Source organism: Brachyistius frenatus, unplaced genomic scaffold, assembly GCF_029030835.1.
Source record: "Brachyistius frenatus isolate BFR_SWC_R1_liver_20210118 unplaced genomic scaffold, ASM2903083v1 Contig_125, whole genome shotgun sequence".
NCBI classification, from domain to species: Eukaryota; Metazoa; Chordata; class Actinopteri; family Embiotocidae; genus Brachyistius; species Brachyistius frenatus.
Window position 1 is genome coordinate 1111020 of NW_027210724.1, and position 23029 is coordinate 1134048.

At 41.1% G+C, this 23029-nt stretch overlaps 1 protein-coding gene across 7 annotated transcripts; it reads left to right on the forward strand.

Moving 5' to 3' along the window:
* Nucleotides 1–732: 732 nt before the first annotated feature.
* On the forward strand, nt 733–22876 carry tmod1 (tropomodulin 1). Of its 7 annotated transcripts, XM_069714050.1 has the most exons (11): nt 733–1031; nt 4777–4850; nt 5218–5354; nt 9402–9558; nt 12124–12240; nt 13871–13960; nt 15731–15867; nt 16458–16565; nt 16932–17075; nt 17664–17808; nt 18799–22876. In XM_069714050.1, exons 3-11 carry the CDS (start codon nt 5232–5234, stop codon nt 18900–18902), a joined length of 1125 nt encoding a protein of 374 aa, XP_069570151.1. In that variant the 5' UTR covers nt 733–1031; nt 4777–4850; nt 5218–5231; the 3' UTR covers nt 18903–22876. The 7 variants fall into 7 exon arrangements, with proteins under 7 accessions (XP_069570151.1, XP_069570152.1, XP_069570149.1 ...); XM_069714051.1 differs by lacking the exon at nt 4777–4850; XM_069714048.1 differs by lacking the exons at nt 733–1031; nt 4777–4850 and having other exon boundaries at nt 4857–5354; nt 18799–18938; nt 20310–22876.
* Nucleotides 22877–23029: the final 153 nt, after the last annotated feature.

Sequence of the window (23029 nt, forward strand, 5' to 3'; positions counted from 1 at the left end):
ACCAAAAAAAATGTGCAAGCTAATAGAAAATAAAATACATTGTTTAAGGACTAAACCAGTGGTTTCCAACCCTTTTAGGGTTCATTTGTCATGCTTGAGTTGTTAGCAGTGAAACCAAAGTGAAATCTCCCCTCTAAATTCCCCACATGGCTTCATTTAAATGAAAAGCAAAGATCGGAGAGCTCCAAGAACGCGTAACGAAGTGTAGCAGTGCTTTCTTCTGTCCTACTCCCACTTAATCATCTCTCAGTTTCCCAGATTTATCTCGTGACTGTGGACTGTTACCCAACTTTATACAAGTAGCTCCTCCTCGATCAGTGTCACAAATACTTGCGCTTTAATTTATTATAATGTGTTCTGGAGGGGTATTTTTTTTTTTTTTTTCTAGATCAAATACCAATTGACATTTCATATTTTACTGCTTGTGCTAGTAGGGATGTGAAGCTATTTACTTTTAAGGGAGTATTTTCCTTTGTTGTACTAAGCACTGTGCACCAGAATACTGCAGCGCGTGACTTCCATGGCAAACTCTCAAATCAAATGTACGATTCAAAACAACAAAAACTAAATATATATATTCTTCTGCTAATGTTTATCATGTAAATGACAGACAGAATCAGTGTGTCCGATAATGGACGCACCTCCCCCCCCCCCCTCCCGTGACATCACCGGAGTGACAGGGCAGCCGTGTGTGGGGGAGGAGGAGGAGGAGGAGGAGGATCTCTTCAACCAAAAGTTTACTTTGCCCTTTGCGGGAGATTCATCCTCAGCAAACCCGCCGAGAGACGACCAGGGGACAGGGGGGAGCCGGCGAGCACGCAGAAATCTTCCAGGGTTCGGGCTTCATCTGCGAGTCATGGACGGTTCGGTCTGAGCGGAGTGGTTTTGTGGCGGATTCCCGGGTTGTGCGCTCGCAGCGGAGCGGACCGCGCACGGCGACTCCAGGCGGCTCCGAAGGAAACCATATCTGGTCAAAGTATTCGTTGCTGTCACCCTGCGGGACCGGGCGGCTATAAATAGCGCCGGAGGAGGTACGGAAATCCATGCAAAAATACTACCGCGGCCAGAAAAGCGGTCAAATTAGGGAAGATTTAAAAAAAAAAAAAAAAAAAAAAACCTATTATAGGTTTAAAATCTACTTAAGAGAATATAACGAGGCTGTGGAAATGTAGAGAGCTTCTTTGAATATACTGGGGAGCAGCATTTTTGATTGTACCGTTACTTTTTGGTTGTTCCGTTGGAGAGCGTTTTCGTGGCTGTTTCCTCTCAAAGCAAAGACATTTTAACTCCGAAGTCCTGCATAGATGGGAGGACTGATACAGTTAAAAAAAAAATTAAAAAAAAAAAAAAATCATAAAGTTGCTTTACTTGCCAGAAGTGTGTGAATTTGTGAGTTTGAACCAGTCGTAATTAAACTTAGATTTAAGTATCACCACCTTACGTATCCAGGATTTCAGTGAACAAGTGCAGTGAGATGCAGCAGTTGTCTGCTGACACGTTTGGTCGTCAGCTCCTCTGTGACCTACATTCGTCTGTACTGAACTAATGGAGCTTTGTCACTTTCATTAGTGAGTCGTGGTTTTTCCTTTTAGTTTGGTTTTGCATATCTCTGCAGCATGTTCATCACTTTTTTTGGGGGTCATCAAAACCTGCGTTAATGCATTCATAGGTGCGTTATTAATCTCCCGGTTTACTGTATCACACCGACACCGGTTAGTGAAGTGACACTTGATTACAAAAAAACACGATGACCTCTGCAGAATGCCTGACCTCGGGTCCACGGCAGCAACCGAGCTGCGGGGGCCCCTCATCGTACAGATCAGGATACGCGACTCCCCGGCTGGTCCCCGAAGTGGAGGATAAACAACACAAACACGGATGAGTTCAGTGTCGTCGGTAAAACTCACTTTGTTTTCAGTAAAAGTTGAAAAAGGGGTGATTAAGGTAGTTGCCGACCTAAATCTGTTAACTAAATAGACACTTTGATTATTGTCATGGCAGAAAACAAACACACGCGCGCACACGCACGCACGCGCGCGCACCGCGCTGTAGCTTGTTTCTGCTGCTTCCATTGTGACGTGTGGGTTGAGGGAAGCGGACCAGTTGTCTCTCAGCTGTTTTCTACTGGCTCATTTCAGCGACCTGTGCAACTGCATTCTTTCATCGTAGACACGGTCGACTATCAAGTCTCATTCTTGTACCACAGTGATAATATTCTGCTTTTTTTTTTTTTTCTTTTTCTTTTTTTTTTTCAGAGCGACAATCCAGCGTACAGTATGAAAATCGGTGTAAAAATGTGTATTATTGGTTTCTTGTGTTGACAGTTTTCAAAATAGAAATTCAATTAACAAAATCAAACTCGTCCTATCTCATTTTAAATGTCGCCCACCAGACGTAAGTGTGAACCCCGATGATGTGGTTTAATGGTTTACCGTTGTGTGTACAATTACACCATGTAAAAGTAGGTCAATCTCAAAATGTTACAGAGACCGTTTCACAGACCAAGTGGCAAAATGAGACTTTAATTCCTGCACCACAAAGATGCATAGCAGAAAGTTCGAAGAGTCTTTATGCTGTATATTTCTTTCTCCCATGGTACAAAACTTGTATTTGACCTAATGTCCAAACTCCACCATCGAATCTGCAGTTTGCATCTGACTAGAGTCCTCAGGCTTATTGAATTAGAGTTTTTAAGATTTTCAGGAGTTGAATTAGTCGGTTGCAGTCTTCTTTTACACTGAAGGATCTAGAGGTTGTAGCATTAATTATGTTTTTGTTTTTTTTATGCATCTGAATCTATGAAATGGCTGCATCTTTTGTTCAAGTTTGTAGGGAAGATCAGCCCAGCAGCAGTGCAGATGACTTTGGATCTTTGTGAAATGTTCACATGGCACTTAGATGCTGTTTGAAGACGTTCAGCAGGAAGTCGTCCTCTGAGACATCATAAAGTCGCCGTCGTCCCGCTGCCTGCTCTGTTTTATGTGCTGATTTATTAGCTGTTGGAGGGTTCGTCCGTTCTGAGATCATGTGTCAGTTTTATAGAATTACACGCGTACTTCATGGCTGAAAACTTCACTTGGGTTTGTGTTTTAAAATCAGCCTGAAAGATTTACAAAAGAAGCTGAATGTTAAAGCTGGACGTTACTGCACGTTGTTCTGCAGCTTTTCTGAAGATATTTTGAGTTTGAAACTCGCGGGTTTTTTTTTTTTTTTTTTTTATGTCTCACTCTGAGCGTCTGTGCTCGTTAAGGTCCAGTTGTCTTATAACACTTTCAGGGTTTTACACACATCTGACTTGATTAATGATCCTGCATCAGTGTAATTATTCTTGGAAGACTGGACAGGCCTGGTTTAGAGGTCAAGTATTTATGAATTTATGGCATACTTTCTGGCTAAGGTTGTCCCGAGTTGTTTTTCATTTCTGCCCAGTGAACGTCCTCTAATCAAGCAGAAGCTTGTAGAAATGTTATAAATACACGAAAGGGGTCTGTTTGATATCATCAGAGCAGCTCGGCGTCTTCCAGCAGACCAGCAGTTTGATTTGGAGTTCAGCCCAGTTCTTCATCTTTTGGTTTTGGAAACTTGTCTTGTCATGCAGCGTTGAGAAAGCAGAACAAAAGAACGGCATGCTTGACCCCACCTTTAAGGAAGGAGGCCCAAACCCACTTGCTGAAATATTTAAGATCAAAAAGAATAGTTTGCACTCCTTGAACGCAGCATTTTTCTGCACTTTGGCTGGTTTTGAGCTGGAGCTGAACGTTTTCCGCCTAATTTGAGAGTCCTCTCAGCGTTTTGATGCTGCCTGGTGGTTAGTGTTGTCATGTGTCGGACATCCATCAGCGAGCAGCTCAACACATCAGACCCAGAGCTGTAAGGAACCAGGGCTCAGAGACGCTGCGTTCGCAGTGTTTGGTGTCGTGACCCACAAATGTTCCATCGCAGCTCATCAGTCATCTGGCCGCGCAGAGTTGGAGAGAAAAACAGATGTTCACTATGTCCTATCTGTACTGTACTCTCGGAAAGAAACGAGAAAGACTACTCTCCCGGTAAAATATTTGGTTTATCGGGGGTTCACTTTGAGAGGAAAAGTGGAGCTGCTCTTCTGACACTGCACGGGGTCGGCAGCAGGATGCAACACTGACAGGAAATAAAGCACGGGCAGTGAAGAGGTGAAAACTTGTACTGGCAACCTTTTTGTGTGAGTGTCGAACATTTTTATGTTAGAAGAATGTAAAAGAAAATGAAATTTCAGTGCATTAGCAGCAAAAACAGTATCAGCGGTACAATAAGGATGAGTTTAAAACCAGATTATGTTTTCCAGCCGCTCAGTTTCTTTAATAAAAAAAATAATTAAAAAAATGGAAAGGGTGAAACAAGGAAGAGGAAGAAGATGCTTCAGTCCTCTCGCTGTAAAAGATGTGAGCCTTTTGTTTTCTAACGCGAAGAACTATTATCTCTCTTCACCCCTTTTTTTTTTTTTTTTTTTTTTTTTTTGCCTCTTTCAAGTGTCTTGATTTCCCCGGAGCGCTGCAGGCACTTGGCTGCCTTTGCTGTTGTTTTCCCGCTGAGTCGGGTTTCTTTGAGGTGAGAGTAGTCACGTTTTTGAGCCGCAGAGTGGTGCTCGGATATCCGTCTTTCTGTCTTTGTCATCCCACCATTAAATCCTTACTTTTTTTTTTTTTTTTTTTGCTTTTCTCTCGTCCTTCAAACACAATGTTATTCCAACATTAATTTTTTTTTTGTATTACTGCTTTCTTGGTTTGTTTCCATCCACAGATATAAGTTTTTCTTCTACTCTCTTGGCTCCTGATCGCCTACATTTTGTCTTTCTTATCGGAGGGGTTATCGAGGTGAGGGAACCCTTTGAATGTCTCTCAGAAACATCTTACATTTTGCAAATAGGATACAATAAAAGTGATAATCATGGTTCAAGTAAAAGTTTGGTGCAATTGCCAATTATATAAATGCAGGTGTAAGATAATGTTAATGTATTGCCGGAAATGACGAGCTATTTGACCAAGATACCGTGTCTCGTTAATATTTGAGTGATGATTTCATTTCTCTGCTTTAACTTCAGCTTACAATTAAAATGGCAAATATTTAACGGGTCGTGATGTTTAATAGGAAAAAAAAATAATAATTTGGTAGAAAAGTGGCATTCATGTTTGCATTTTGTGTGTCAGCTGTATCATAAGAAATGTTGTCCCATGTCTCCAGGAGTGCTGGCCATAATGTCGGGGATGAAGAAGGAGATGGACAAGTACAGGGACATAGACGAAGACGAGCTGCTGAAGAAACTCTCGGAAGAAGAGCTTCAGCGGTTGGAGGATGAATTAGAGGAGCTGGATCCCGATGTAAGTTTATAACATAGAAGTCCATAAAGAGGACTTCCTGTCAGTACGTTGGTGTCAGCGGAGAGTTACATGGAGGCTTAACGGAGCCACTCGTGTGCGGTAACATGCGCACCGTACACCACTGCAGCTCCATTGTGTTTGCGTTTGGACTGCTGTGGGCTGCTCATTTGTTTTTAGCTGGTAAACCCGAGCCCAGGGCAAAACATTGTTAATGCTCTAATGTAAGTGATGGTTTTCACAATGTTAGCACACTTGCAGCTGGCAGACTGTGTGTGATGGTAAAGCCAGCCAAGCCGAAGTCTTAACAAGCAGTTATTGTTATTGTAGAAAGTGACGGTTAGGTCGGGTGGTTTAGCTTCTTGAAACTGAGTGCAGTCAAAGTAAGCATGATGCAAGTGCAGTATATTTAATGAAATCACATCACACTGTATATGTGTACAAAAAAAATAATAAGTCCATGGACAAATGTTACTTTACAACTGTAGATTTTTATTGAAAATGAAGATCATTGACTATATAAAAGCGGGCAAAGCTTCTGGGTTTGAAAAATGGGGCGATTAAGCTGCAATACTTCCGAGGGCCACTAGAGGTTGGCTCCATAGACTCTCATTCAACTTCTCACGAAATACGAAGTCAATACATTTCTCCTCAAGGTATCATTGTGTTGTCAGATAAAGTCACTGCTCCTTATTAATTATCTTGCCGTCTATCTGAAAATAATCCCCTCATTAATTAGAAAATAATTCAGTTCACAAACCAAGTGCCACTTGATCCAGATGAATCCATAACGAAAGTAATGATTAGATGAAGTATATGAGACAAAAGAGGTGAATTAGTACATACCATAATAACGCTGAGTCTTTGCTACTGTTTAGTCCTCTATGTCATCTACAGTATTTCTCTTTTTGTATTGAGTACAGCCAGGGATACTTGTGTTAACTCTGTTGCTTTTTATAATATGTTTATTTCTGCGTTTGATGCACCCACTGACAGAACACTCAGTGATGCATCATGGGTCGAGGTGGTGACAGCAGCTTTAATAGCTTTCAGATGAATGTCTGACTGCTCATAAAGAGACCAGAGTCTTCCCTCGATGCCAAAGGGATGACTGGAAGGGTATAATGAAGAGGACTCTGTGTGTGTGTGTGTGTGTGTGTGTGTGTGTGTGTGTGTGTGTGTGTGTGTGTGTGTGTGTGTGTGTGTGTGTGTGTGTGTGTGTGTGTGTGTGTGTGTGTGTGTGATGCCAGCAGTGTGACTGCAGGGACCTCATGACGTTAACAGAAGTAGCTGTGGGAGGCAGTGCGTGCGTGCGTGCTTACCTTGTCTGTGCCTGTTTATGAGGGTCACGTGACACACACACACACACACACACACCAGTAAAGTGCCCATTTAACTTGAAACATAGTGTAACATGCCTAGAGAGGCTTCCATCAGCAGTTCCAGTAAACCAAAGAAAAACACATCTGCCAGCTGGACTTTGATTGTAGAAAGATAAAGTTATCGACAATCGTCACAGGAACATTTCGTGCTTCAGTACATCGCCTCACACACTTCAACTTGGCCTGGTTCACTCTGTTTACTTCTTCTAAGACACCGGGGCTCACTCTCGTGGTTGTTACTTGAGCGCAGAGACTTGGTACAGTTTTAGATTAGAGGTCAAAAATCCAGATTTAATCTACTTGTTAAAGGTCCTATATTGTATAAATTACATTTATTTTTTTTATTTTAAAGCCGGTTTAGGTGATAAGTAAATACCACGAAGGAGTCAAAATGCTCAGTTTACAGATACATGCACACAGCCTGCATTCAGTATCTGTGCTGTTTGGGTTTCTGTAAAGTTGTGATGTCACAAACTCATGGTCATGTCATATGGCTGTCACAGTCAGCCAATCAGAAGAGGGTGTCATGGATACCAATGTGCCTTAAAGGCACATAAACAAAAGAGCCTGTTTTTGGCAAAGCTCCAGAGAAACTGAAGCGAATAAAACTATATGAATTTTTTTGCTACTTAAAACAACACTAAATATATTCTTAAGTTTCTAAATAAAACACTAGAAAAGTGTCAACTATGGGACCTTTAATTGTAATCACAAGTAGGCTACTTTAGATAACTGGCAACATTTCTCAAATCAAATCAGTTCACCATCAAGTGAAAATTTTGATATTTTTCACTCACCCACATAGTTTAAGGGGGAATTCAATAAATTTGACTCATCAACAGTGTTTTGGAGGAGAGCTAAATCTGAAAAAAAGTTACAAAGCTACATTCACTGTTAAACTCACAGCACACGGGCTGTCCAGCACTGGAAGGCTAAAAAAAAAAACCAACCTAAGTTTGTGACTTGCAATGAGTTAACTAAGCACTGAGCTGCTGAAGAGATGTTGGTGGAGAACAAATACAAAGCAAAAAGGAAGAAAATATTCTTGGATGTTCATCAGGTGTTCATCATGAGTTCATATCAGTGCTAATGTTGCTCTGCATCAGCTGGATGTGTAATTAAGTGACCGCTAACTAACATTTATTTTTCCTTATAAACCTGATGTAAAAAAACAACAACTCTTATTTCATGGTTTAAAAGATCATTTTGTCACATTTTGCTCACTCACCTAAAAAATGATCTCCTTCCAGTCCACTCCTCAGAAAGACGTGTACTTGTGCATGTTACTGTCTCATAGATCACCTCTGTGGCCGCTGAGAGGACGACAGACAGACTCTCATACTGTTAAATGTAAAATGCTGGAATTGAGGATTGTAATCTGCAGCTGATATAACTGTGTGTCATAAAAAGCTTAGCGGTGATGGTGTGACATACTGCTGGCTTATTTTATTCGCGTCAGCGTGGTCCGACTGCGCAAACTGTTTGCCGTGTTTTTAAGAACTGTTTGCTGCAACTACCAATATGATTCTTTGGAAGATTTCAATTAAAGCAATGAGACAGAAGGCGGACGAACGAACAGAGAGAGGCCTGTGATTGCTGACAGGACAGATAAGATATGGAGCTAAAAGTAGCACCTCTGAGAGCCGGGCTGGTTTTAAATGTTGCTGTGGGTTGAAAATAACTTGGGTGTGACACTACAGTAATGGTCTGGGAAATTTCCTGGTCCTGTGTTGGACTCATCAGAGTTAAGGACTGATGAGGGAGTCTCAGTAACCGGAGCTAAATACTGTACCACCATCTCTACAAGTATCTCACTTTCCTTTTAATACCAGTAATGGTGTTGGTAAAGTTATGGCTGAACCCCTCCTGCCAAACCCTCACACGATGTCAAGTATTCCTTTAGCCACATTGAGTCACCAGTATTCTTACTGTCCGTCCCGTGAGAGTGAAAAAACAAGGGTTTCTCTTCAAATCTGTCTTCCCGCCATCATTAATAACAGGAGAAACCTAAGCTCTGATCTATCACTGTCATGCTAAGTGGCATATCCAGCCGTGAAATCAGACTCCTCAGGCAGTTTTATCACAGGAGAAAAAAAGATGATTTATTCAGGAGTTTTTTTTTTTTTTTTTTGTTCTTCACTGTTCTTTATGCTGTAATGTATTAAAAGATTTCCCTACAAGAGAAGTTTGAACAAGAAAAGCAGTGTATAGCTGTGCTAGCGCTTCTTTGAGGCTGTATTAAGGCACAACAGCTGTGAGCTGAATGCTAACATGCTGAAAGTTTTCTGGTAATGTTTACCATGTCCACTATTTTAGTTTGGACCACCGCATCTCAAAAGTAATTGTTCCAAATTCTACGGTAATTCATTCAAGAGCTGTGAGGACATTTCGCTAAGAAACCCCCTCCCCCCCTTTACATTGTCACCCTCTATGTAGGGGGTCACTTTAAATGAACCTTCAGGGAAATAATATTGAGCTATTTCATTCTGGACTGAAAGTGGGCAAGTGCAGAGCAACTCCAGCAGAAAGTGGAAACATTTCATTGCACAACACCTGTGACATCATCGCACACACGGAGTGGCGATACCTTTAGATTCAAGATTATATGTTGTTTCTCCATTATATTGCGCCATCATTTTAATCCATGTAAATCCCCATCCTTTTCTAGAATGCACTGTTGCCTGCTGGGATGCGGCAGAAGGACCAGACCAAGAAGTCACCGACGGGAACGTTTCAGAGAGACAACCTGCTGGCACATCTGGAGAAACAGGCCAAAGAGCATCCCGACAAAGAAGACCTGGTGCCCTTCACCGGAGAGAAGAGAGGTACCAACCTGGGTTTTATCACAGTGTCTCTATCAAGTGCAAAGTCTGCACATTGTTTAGAAACAGTAAGGTTATTAATAATATACAGAAGAGCCACTCAACTAGTTTATCATCAGAAAATGTACATAATTGTTTTTAAGACAAAAAAAAGAAGGTTTTTAGCTTCTCAGATATGAGAATGTGAGGCTGTACATTGTCAAGTTTTTTAATAAAATTATGTCTTTGGACTCATTGATCAGACAAAAGGAGACATATGAAGACGTCACCTTAGACCTTGGAAATTATAACAGACATTTTTCAGTTTTTTTTTTTTCATGACAATTAATTAATAAACTGAAGAAATAATAAGCAGATTTAATGAAAATGAGAATAAACGTTCGCTGCAGCCCCATAACAAACCTAGCTGATGATAAAAAAAAAAAAGAAAAAAAAAGTTTATTTTCTTAGGGTGGAGGAAAAAAAAAAGATATATAACAGCAGTGGACTCAAATGCTATTTAGTTTCACTCGATGCTACAAATAACTTATAACTCAAGGTAACTTGAACTGAAAATCTTCTGGAATAACTCATTTTGAAGTATAGTGGGCAAAAGTCTGTAAAGGGGAGAAACAGCCTAAAGTTACAAGTGTAAGTGTACGTTAACTTAAACAAGATCTCAGAGACCTCAGTTCCACAAGCCTGCACCTCATCGGCCTGTCAGCCCTCCAGCAGCGGTCTGGTGTTGACACAAACGTGTGTGATGGATGGTGAGACATACCACACATCTCTGTGAAACTCGAGAAGGTCTCCCTGCTGTCACTTCCGTCATATTTTTACATTAGTGTCGTATCCAGTTGTAAAACCGCAGGTGGGGAAACCACTCCTACAGGGACAAATCCCCCCCTCCACACGCCACAACTCTGCCGGTGTCCTCAATAGTGTTTTACAAAGTGAGGACACAGGTGACTTTAAAAAAAAAAAGCTGCTCTGGACTCTGGGTGGAATCTGGAGGTCCAGAAAAGTCTGGGACTCGAGGAGCAGACCAACCAAATGCAGACATAACAGAGCTGTCGGTGAAGACACAAATCTCTGGGTCTTTACAGTCTGTCAGACACGGAGTCGGGTGGGACATGAGGGGGGGTCCACACCTCAGACGGATCAGCGGTTATGTAACAGAGCAACTGGACTGACCTCTGACCTCTCAAATCTCAGAGATGCCTTAGATCGATATTTTGATCTCATAATACTGTATATACTGTATTTACTGAGTTAAAAGGTCGTCATTGTTTCCACAATTTATACTGAGTGAGGAAATATTGTTTGTCTGCCTGTTGAACGGCCATGACAGTAATTTATCTGCCATGATTTTGTGTCTGTGCAGCACTGATGTTGTGTTTATTAGTATTGTAATTATGAGGTTGCACCTGGTAAAACAATTTCACATCAGAATTCAAGTCTCTGTTTCACCTGACGTTATGCTCGCTGTCATGCTGTCACATGACTTTCTGGGACAAGTAAATAGAGCGGAGGCCTTGTTAATGTTATGGTTTCAAATGGTGTTTACAAGTCTATGGAATTTGTCACGGGGGCCGTCACGATCACAAAACTTTGCTCGTCATACAAATAATGGCAATTACCAGTTTAATTTTTCTGCTCAATAATACACACCTTGTGAAGAAGAACAGCCATCGATTGGCACTGAATAAATTGCCTCCTTACATAGCCAAGAGATTATTTGTTAATGATGACAGACTTATTTATTACATGAAAAACATTTCTAAAAAAATGTATTATACTCAGTAAAGTATAAAAAAACAAAACAAGTAGAGGCTATAGATACCCTAAATGTCTCAAGTACTTCAGAATAAAGTGTTTGCACGTCATCATTATATGATATATGTATTTCTGTCTCATTATAAGGATGCACTGGACTGCGAAGGCTTGATCACCATTTTGATTTACCTGTATGAGAAGGACAACTGATGGTGCATTCAGGCTGCAGGAAAATGGGAAAGTTCCCATTTGGGAACGTCACACTTCTTAGCTGAGTGTTCAAAAACAGGCAGCATGGCCGCCCCCAGAGGATATAGATACAGAACACAGAAAAGTGACAAACAACCTCGTCATCATCCACATAGACCAACACAGGCACACATTTGTACACGTTTTGATGTTGTGTTTAACATTTAACACAGTTAGCAAACCAGGTAGGCTAAGCTAACCAAGTCTGGCTTTTTTTTTTTTCTATTGCAGGAAATACGTTTCTTTCTTTCACCACAAACACTGCTACGTCAAGTGACAACAAACATACTTGTCATAGCTAAAAAAAACAACCAATAGGTTCAGGTGTATTTTCCAAATTGGAGGTCTGAACTTTCCCACTTCCCAGTCGCTCGTGAACGCACCATTACACCTGATTAGTACAAAGACTTTGTATGGGTGTGGAGGGGAACCTTTCCATCTGTCTGCAGAATATACATTACGGTTTATGCAAATTGCTATGACGTACGGCTAGTGATAGATGCCCTCGCACTTGTTGTACTTACTGTGTATTTTCTTGTTTGAAATCTACCGCTTGTATTGTAGGGAAAGCCTGGGTGCCTAAAAAGAGGGTGGACCCCATCCTGGAGAGTGTGACCCTGGAGCCGGAGCTAGAAGAAGCCCTGTCTAGTGCTACTGATGCAGAGCTCTGTGATATTGCAGGTAACAATACTACAGTATATGCAGAAGACTATTTGGTTTTATTCCAATGAATAACACATTCACAAGTCACTGTCTGATCTTCATAGTCCTGATTTTTACTGTTGAATTCGTGAACAAGTAGGTGTCTAATTATTTGTCATGCTCGCCACTCTCACTAATCAGTGTAAGCACATCATCGTGGCCTTAACTCGCTCTTCTTCGTCTACTTTTCCTCAGTCTAACTCTCCTCGTTTCCTCTAGCGCTCCTTCCATCTTCCCTCCACCCTCCCCCTTCATCTCTCCATCAGTACCTCCATTTTCTTCACCTCCATCCCTGCTGGATCTCTCTTATCCATTAGCTGAGCACCAACCAGGGTATCTTCAGACTGCACTGGGTTTGCATGGAGCACTTCTTTGTCCCTCTGTCGTGTTCATGTTGTAATTTTTTTTTTTTTTAGCAAGCATTTAGACGAACCCACGCAGGGTTCACATGCCCGTTGCTATTAATGCATCGCACAACAGGTAACGCATAGTTACTGTAGCAGATACAGTATAATCATTGCACATACAAACTTTGCATCTGTTTGACAAAAAAATTGTGCCGTTTGCTAAGTTTATTTGGTTCTTGAGTTCTGCTTCGTCAAACTACTGTTTCCAAATTTTCTATGCATTGCCATAGGATTTTTTTTTTTTTTTTTTAAATGTACATTTTTAATTGAAGTGTTGAAAATGGATCCAAGGAACAAACAGGTCATTAACCTTCGTCATTTGCTGACTTTTGTTTGAACTATTTTTCATGTTGTCTCAATCTTCCAAATAACATACAAATGGCTTAACTTGAAAAAAATGTACTTTTCCTGTGTAAATTTCCATTTAGTACCTTCAGCATATGCAAAATAAGGTTTGAATCTCCAGAAACTTGTGCTGGTAGCTCACTTGAGTTAGTGTAGTTCTTCTGTTGAGTTGAAAGAATGTAATTCTGAGGACGTCATTGCATTGCTTTGAGGGAAAAATATATTTAACAGCACTGCTGCCTGGAACATGAATTGAAAATGACAAATATCTAGAAATCCTTGGAGTTGCTTTAAGTAACTCCCCCCCTTCTACTCAGAGAAGCTTGTGTTGAGTCACTGAACAAACACAGTCCGATTCTCTCTGACAAACAAACAAAGCAATCATCCTCTATAAATTGCTTCTTTTATTCAGTGTCCTCAGTGTAATGCTCAGAGCCACATTTCAGATTCACTGCTGCCCGAGTATGATCCTCCTTGTGTTGCCTCACAGGCTAATATCTTGACACCTTTCATAGTTATGATGGTAAAGTGGAGAATTACATTGATTTGCAGTCAACCAACTTAAACAGAAGCTCAGCTGTAGATGCAGAAATCAAAGCCAGTGCATGTTACCAATTAAACTACCGGAGCTGAAACCGTACAGGAACCAATGTTTGGTTGTTAAAACTGACAGTGTAAGGCTTAACTTGCTTGTGATGCTGCAGGTGTTTTTGTGTTGTCAATATTAGCATGATGTCCGCTGTTTGACTGCAACCAGACAATCATCAGATCTCAGAGTCGCTCTCCGTCTTTCTCTCTTTTTTTTTTTTTTTCCTTTCTGAAGTTCATTCTCTTCATTTTTTCATTCCTCCTTCCAGCCATCCTGGGCATGCACACCCTGATGAGTAACCAGCAGTACTATGAAGCCCTGGCCAGCAGCACCATAGTCAACAAGCAAGGCCTCAACAGTATGTAAAACACACACTTACACACGTGTAGCAAAACGCATTCTACCGAGTCTTTATTTGGGGAAATCTGCCAAGTTGCAGGACCCGTCTTCACATTTAAAAAAAAAAGAGAAAAAAAGTAAAGGTAACCTAAAATAAAGCAGATCACTTAACTAGTGTCGAGAAAATATCACCTCGTTCAGGAAAAATGCTGAAGGGAGCGAGTGGGACTGGAATCAAGTGAAATGATCTCATGTTGGCAGAATGAAAGTTTATTTTACCGAAAGGCGATCGGCTCGATCTTCGGTTGCACAATTATAGTTACACACTTCAAAACTAAGTAAATGACAGGATACAAGTATAAACAGATGCTCATACAGTTCATATTCCTGCAGCTCCTCCAGGATTCCAGTGACGTCTGTTTACTCTTATAAGACACTGTAAATTATTGTATTCTGATATTGCTTTTATCCCTCATCTCTCTCTCTCTCTCTCTTTCTAACTCTCTCTCCCTCTCTCTCTTACACACACACACACACACACACACACACACACACACACACACACACACACACACACACACACACACACACACACACACACACATTAATGAGCCATCGTTTATGTTGCATTGTGGCTCATCCTTTAGATTCTCCTCCAGCTCTAAACAGAGTCAGAGACTGTGCATCTGACTTCCAAATATGACAAACTCATAAACACAAATGGCCATAAAGTCACTTTGTTTTCAGTATTGATACACATGGTGGTGCATTAAAAAAAATGCTTGGAAAACCAGACTTTTTTTGTTTTTCATGTTTGAGCATTGGACACATGAAGACAAAGGAAATCTACAAATCTGAAAATCATGTTTGAAAAAAGTATCCTGTTCTGTTTACGCATTTTTCCCTGGTGCACAAAATAATCAGATTCTGTTGTGGCCCAGATGGCAGAGCGGGTTGCCCACTAATCATAAGGTTGAAGGCTCTGTCCTGTGTTGTCCTTGGGCAAGACACTGCATCCCAAGTTGCTCCTGATGGCAGGCGAGCACCTTGCATGGCAGCTCTGTCTTCATAGGTGTGTGAATGTGTGTGTGTGTGTGCGCGCGTGTGAATGTGTATGTGAGTGGGGGAAGTGGAGGTAAACTGTTGAGAAGGTGATAAATCACTATATAAGTACAGACATTTTACCATTTATAATGCCTGTAATGCACTCTATACAAAATTCACCATCTTCACCATCACCATCATCACTGTTATTGATTACCTGTATTGATAGAATAGTTTTACATTTCCTAAAATACAATTATTCACTTTTTTTGACCAGATCGATATCATTCTCGTGAAGCAACTGAGATGGTTTGTTTAATTTAGCATTAAAAAGTAGAAGTACAGGGAAATGACATATGTGAACCAGCAGAGAGCCCCAAAACCACAAGCAATATCTGCTGTAGCCTGATCCGACTGTGGGAAACCAATGGACTTCCACAGTAAAGAATGCTGTGCTTTGTTTGGCATCAAAACACACACACAGGCAGATGTGTTAACAGACTCTCAGGCAATCATTTATCCAGATAATTCTGTTTACATTACATTACTGTTCGGTTGAGGGGATTTACTAGCAGACAACTCTGAGACTCTTAATCAGGACATGTGTCAAGTGGTGAAAAGACCGCACGCTCACTTTAATGTGTTGTTCCTGCCGTAAGATCTACTCAGATTCTACTCAGAGCAGAGCGGCTTCATCCCCCAGCAGTCTGGTGATGTCTCACTGTATACTTGTGTTGCACCCCAGGTGTGATCCAGTGCACCCAGTATAAGCCCGTCCCCGACGAGGAGCCCAACTCCACTGACGTAGAGGAAACTCTGTCGAGAATGAAGAGGAATGACCCTGACCTGGTGGAGGTCAACCTCAATAACATCCGGGTGAGAGTGCGTGATGTTTGAGCATAAAAAGTGAATACGAGTTTAATATTTTATCATCATAAATCAGTAACAACAACAAACAACAAAAGTTTAACGTTCAACTGTAAAATATCCTGCTGTCATTACATATCTTTGTCACAAGTGTTTGATAGACAAATTTCAGTCCATATATAGATATTGCAATTTTCTTACTTAAAATGAGTGTTGGCATGGATCCCAAAAATCCAGTATGGGTCGATTTTTATTGTATTTTGAATTTGATCATCTTACTTTAACTGAAACACAGTCAAGTTCTACACATAAACATGAAGAATGTGTTTCTCTATTAATCATTTTCATAGATCTTTTCTGGTACTCACTTCAAGAAAGAAGGAAATGTTCTCATAAAATACAAATGCTAAATAAAACACACGGCAGACATTTCAGAAAAGAAATTAATCTGCAGGATGTTTGTGGAGTGGAGCGGCTGAAACTACAGACAGAACTTTCTTAAGTGAAAAAAACCTGGAATTTTAAACAACTTAGAATTGCTTTTAAAATTGAATCAAAACACAAAACATTTACCAAGATGTAATTTCGTGTTTTTCTGTACCCAGAATATCCCCATCCCAACTCTAAAGGCGTACGCTGAGGCTCTGTTGACAAACACCGTGGTTGAGAGGTTCAGTATCGTCGGAACCAGGAGCAGCGACCCTGTAGCATTTGTAAGTGTGACGCTTGTTCAACATTTAACCTCAGTATCTCCTTATTTTAATGCAAAACCAATTTTTTTTATGTTCTGTGGTCTTTTTTTTTTACTTCAATAACTCGTTGCAAAACACCTCCATCCCACTTTTCAAATGTCTAGAAAGACCCTGAACATACACACAGCAGTCCTACAAACAGACTTCATGGTGTTGTATGCCTAATTAGACAGGGAGTAGCAGGTTTAGAGCTGTGTGTGTGTGTGTGTGTGTGTGTGTGTGTGTGTGTGTGTGTGTGTGTGTGTGTGTGTGTGTGTGTGTGTGTGTGTGTGTGTGTGTGTGTGTGTGTGTGTGTGTGTGTGTGTGTGTGTGTGTGTGTGTCCTCAGGCCCTCGCAGGGATGTTGAAGGTGAACACGACGCTGAAGAGTCTCAACGTTGAGTCCAACTTTATAACAGGGACGGGCATCCTGGCCCTCATAGAGTCACTGCAGCAGAACACCACCCTGCTGGAGCTCAAGATAGACAATCAGGTACACACACACACACACACACACACACACACACACACACACACACACACACACACACACACACACACACACACACACACACACACACACACACACACACACACACACACACACACACACACACACACACACACACACACACACACACACACACACACACACACACACACACACACACACGATTCCAAAAAGTACATGCAGATTTGTGCACACTTAAGAAGTGTGTGTGCCAGGTAGTGTAATCAAGCCACCACTGCCACTTCAGTCTGATGCTCCTAAATTTCATTGTGATGTGTCACTCTGTTGTACACTCACTGCTGACTCATTCACATTTGTCCTTCATTATTTTTCACCTCTTGTGGTTTTTTTTTTTGCCATTTGGCTCCACTGATTGACAGAAGTGTGAGTGAGGATTGTCTGTGGAGACACCGGAAAGGATTGCGGTCCCTTTGTTTACTCCTTCCGCTTGTCTTTCTGTAGTTTTTATTCCCCTTATCCTGCGACAAATACCCTTCATCCACTGCTTTTAATGCCTCTCTTCCTCATCTCTCCTCCTCTATCCCATCCCTCTCTCGCCTCTATCTCCAGAGCCAGCCGTTAGGCAACAAGGTGGAGATGGAGATAGCCAGCATGCTGGAGAAAAACACCACGTTGCTGAAGTTTGGATATCATTTCACACAGCAGGGCCCGCGCCTCCGAGGCTCCAACGCCATGATGAACAACAATGACCTGGGTGGGTTTGACGCGCACACACACACACACACACACACACACACACACACACACACACACACACACACACACACACACACACACACACACACACACACACACACACACACACACACACACACACACACACACAAAGCCTTTGGGTTGGACCTCAAGCACGCACAGTATTCGATGGCAAATTCACCTCATGTTGGAGTTAGTTATGTAACTCTTGCACAGTCTTTCAGTGGTATTGCACTTGGCAGTGTTGGTTGTTACATGCGTCTGTGCCGACACTTTATCTTCACTTTATCTCCTTGAGTTCTACTTCAATCAGAGTCTAACAGATCAACCAGAGTGATATCATCGGCCGGTAACTCGGTAGTACGGCCAGAAAGCCTCAGCCAATCAAAACACTACCTTCCTGAGCTATGACATCAGCACTAAGAAAAGACTGTGTTCATGAGAGAGAACATCATGAAACGAGTGAAGGAAATGTTTCTTGATGTGAACATGCACCAATGATTCATTAATAAGGTAACTCTTGCATTTGCTGAGCTCATTTTTTAACTTTAAAAAAATAAATAAAAGGTTTCATTTTTCACGCCGTGCACATATTGATCCCAAAAAGGTCCTCCACCTTGCAGTTTTGTTTGTAATCTATTTTCTCCTGTTGTTTTTGTAAAGTTAGGAGTTATATTAGTGCCTCGTCTAGTGTTTCTTTTTCTTGTTACATAGGTACATTTCAGAGGTGACTTTAGCTCCATTTTGTTTAGTGTTTGCTGTTAATCCACCCTGCAGCTACGAGACTAAACAAAAAAACTTTTAATACGTCCGCAACGCTCATAAAAAGTTAAGTTGTTCTTTCTTCTGTTGTTTCTAATCTTTTTTTTTTTTTATTAATCTGCTTTTATTGTGTCCCAAACCACTCGATGTAAAGTGTATGTAACTTGTATTGATAACTGTAACTATAACTTGTAATCATTTATTTCTCCCTGCCTCGTCATTTAAGCCCGGGTCGTGCGGTCAGAGTCAGACGGCTCCTTCACCCTCACTCTTTCTGTCCCTGAGCTACAGAGGGCCTTCGGGAAAAAATTCAAGTCCAAGACTAAGTAAAAAAAAACAACAACTGGAAACCAAACACAGCACAGTGTGAGCGTTCAGCTTCGCCTTTCTGCCGCCAACATCTCCCGCTTCTTTTCCAGACCAGCGGAGTCACTGCCACCTCCTGTCAAACTCTTTCTGGGAGTTTCTGTTGCTTCTCCACTGCACCTGCTGTCACTTTCCTTCTTCTTATCTACTACTCATCTCTGGCTTTCAGAGGCCACTCTTCAGTCCACACTGTATTTTCAGAAAAGCTTGAGAACTATTGAACTCTGGAAGATCTGAAAACGGGTCCATTCAGTAGAATTGTCTGCCTTTATTCCTTCATTCAACATGACTGAAATCTTATTGACGTTGTTGCAGAGAGAAAGAAGTTCCCAAAATAGACATGCAGATAAGAGGGAAGCTCAGGTTTGAACTCCGCTCCTATCGAGATATACGAGTTCAAACGTAAAACTGATGCCCTCACTCTCTCGAAAACAGCATCTAGTCTCTTTCTTTTCTGTCTCTAAGCTCGATAAAACTACAACTCTTGTTCGCTGTAGCAGTTTCTCGCTGTTTCACCTTCTTTTGGCTTTCCTGTGAAGCTGAAGAAATCTGTTGTTTTCTGCGATCCTCTCCTGCAGCAAACACGTGCTGCATTTTTCTGTTCTTTGGCTCCATTATCTTTGGCAGTTTTACTCTTTGGATCTCTCTCCTCTCCTGATCCGTTGTGTTTTACCATCCCTGCATTGCCTGGAGGAACCTGGCTCCCGCTGCTCAGCCTCTCTTCTACTCTTCTAAACGCTGCTCTTCAGGGCTCCAAGGCTGGATCATCTCCAGGGCAGAGCAGGCCGCGGACCCTCTGTAGCCGTAATGACTCAGGGTTTGCTTTTTGGCAATTAGTTTGTGGCTTTTTTTGTGGGCTTTTTTGGGGGGTTAATATATTACAGTCTGTCCTAGGATATTGCAATATAAACTAAAATGAAGACACTCAAGGCAGTCGCATTAGTACCTGTGTTGTGTTTCTTGTAGATTTGCTCATATTTAACTTCAAAGCTAAACATCGAGTTTAAGTCCTTTTATTGTTTTATGGTGTGTAATCAAATTTCCACAAACTAATTACTGATTATTTTGTTTCAAGGCCCCTTTTGGATTGATCCAGCTCCCTTGTAAATCGCTGCCGTTTGTCTTGTGCTTTGTCTTGTTAAAACTGTTTTGCAGCTGCATATTTTTAGAAAAAGTAATGTCGCTTTGATCTTCCTGTCTTGTTTTCTATGAGCTATTTCCTCCTTTCAGCTGTTTTTCTTCCTGCTTCATGTAAATGAAATAGGGCAGAGTAGCTTTGCTGTGCGTTACGTTAGGATGATGATTTTAATTACCTTATTTCTCTTTCTCTCTCTTATTGCCATGGCTCTGCATGTTTCTCTCCATCTGCAGTAAGAAAGAGAAGGCTTGAGGGAGGACCCATCTTCCCAAAGTGTCGGACGAATGTGTAGAAATCAGGGATACCTTCAACTCCTACCAGCTACGACCCCCTTTCAGCCTCACACCCACCGAAGGCTTTCCACCACATCAGGTTCAGTTGACTGGGTTTCAGAGACAACATCTGAACTTTTTTTTTTTTTTTTTTATCTTACAGACTGTTTGTTTAGCAGATATTAAAGGATCCAACCGGATCAATCACGGCAGCCTTCAGTGCATGCAAAAAGAGATTAGCGCCATTATTTTGTGCTCTGAAGTTTGCATTCTGACACAGATTCTTGGTTTGGACAACAATAACCTCCAACTCTTTGTACAAACTGACCAGAATATGCCTCCTTTGTCATTTTGAGTCCTTTAATATCTCATCAAGTGTCTTGATTCCCTAATAAAGGGGCTGCAGGTCTGGTTTTGAATGTAGACCCATCTGAAAGGTGATGGGCAAATTTAGCAATCCCTGTTTCTGCTGAGATGAATGAATTCTAATTATTATTAATAATAATGTGCTGTAAATGAGTTGTGTGTCATTGCTGTTGTTTCCAGAAGTCTCGGTGTTGCTCCCAAGGTCCACATACCGAGCCAAAGTCCCATTCAAATTCGACAGACTTTTAGAAGAAATACCATAATATCAGACTTTGACCCAATTGTACTAATCAGATTTTATCGTGCTTCCAGGCAGCTGAGGATTGGGAAAGTTCACAAACAGGCAGCATGGCAGCCGCCAGAAAGTGCGTTCTGTTTCTGCTGTAAGAATACACAAAAGTGACAAACAACCTTGTCATTCATTTAAACCAACACAGGGATGAATCTGAACTCAGGAGGTCAATATTATTTGTGCATTACATTTCTACATTTTTAATGTACCACTGTTTAACACAGCTAACAAACAAGGGAGGCTAGGCCAACAATGTCTGGCTATTTTGCCTTGTTTTTGAAGCAAACATGTTTTTTTCCTTTTAACACAAACACTGTCATTTGACGTCAAGGGATGTCAAACTTACTTCTAGCTCTCAGAAACCTCCCCCCTTCCTTATGGGATTTTCACAGTTCTTTTCCCAGCCGAAGGTCGAATTTTCCTACTTCCCAGTTGCTCATGACACTTTCACCGATACAGTCTAAACCAGGGACCTCTGACATTTTTTTTCTCTGAGAGCTACTTGGACAAAATGAAAGTGTCTGCGAGCTACTCATGTTTAGTAGCATTTATTCACATAGCTGAGCTCCACCCAAATCAGCTGAATCAGCTTCTTTATATGAATAACTGATACTCAACACGTATTTATCCAGTAGCTTGCCAGCTACAGGTAGCTACTGGTTGAAGATCCCTAGTCTAAACAGTATCTCTTCATTAATTGACAGACAGATTTCTAAGCCTGGCCAGTGTGAGATTTTCCACTAAAGACAGATTATATTTATTTGAGACAGACCTGGGAGAGAGTCAGGAGCCATTCAAATAACTTGGATTGACTGTGCTGGATAGTGTTAAAATATTGCTGTCTTGAATTACACTGTGATATTATCCAGAATTAAATAAGCAGTCTCTAACTGCGAGCTTTTTTTTTTTTTTTTTAAATCCATTGTAAAATATCCCACAAACACTGCACTGTTAATGCAGTCAGCTATGCAAGCTAATACCCCAAACAACCTGCGAGTATTTGAATGGATTTGTGTTGCACTTTCAACCAGGTCTGGTTTGTTGATTGTTTGTGTTTATTTGTATTTACTGGAGCTAAAATGTGTGCTGTAATATGAAATGGTTGTTACTGCCGACTTATTGTTTATGACAGGCTTCACATTAACGCCTCAATCCAGGTTTGCAGTATTTTAGTAATGAGTATTAGATGTTAAAAACAGGAAACCTCTAATGTTTTCTCAGCCGTCAGATTTTACACGTCCACTTTGTTGATATAAAAAAAAAACGACTATTTACAGATTCAAAATGTTTCAGGTTGAACTGTGACGGATCTTAACTTAACCACTGAACATTTTAAATATTACACACTTTGATCCTGGATTCATCCTTAAGGCGCTCACGGTGGAAATGTTCTTATCGTCCAGGGTAAAACATTTAACTGTCGTTGTTACTGACTACATGCTGCTGTATATGTGGCAGCACTTACTTTAAAATCAAAAGCACAATGAGGACAAAGAAGCATTAGCTGTTACCGAACCAGGAAGTTGAAGCTCCAGTAAAAGTCACAGGAAATGGTCTGTTTGACAACATGTTCAAGTGTCATCATGTTATTTCATACCACTGCTTTGTCCCAGCCTCGTCTCTGCAGTGGGCGTTGTTCACCAAATATGAAATAATTGATCATGGATGTAAACATTTGTAACTGAATTGTAAAGGTAAAAGAGGACTCCTCTTCTTCTCCGGCAGTCTTTGTGTGTCCTGTCTGGTGTTTTCTGATAATGTAGTGCTTGACTCCGTGTTTTATTAGATAGGTCACATTTTTTGGTTGAATTTTTTTTGTTTTGTTTATGAATTAAATAAAGCTTGAAAATAACCTTTTCAAAATTTGCACTTCGGCTGTCATTGCATTTGATTGGATGTTTTACCCTGACACGCAGAGCGCAGCATACCTCTAGTTAAAAACTACAGTGACACCACGTGGCAAAATCGAAGAATTGCACCAAGCCATTTCAGTTCTGTTGGGACCGTCTGTCCCTCCTGACAG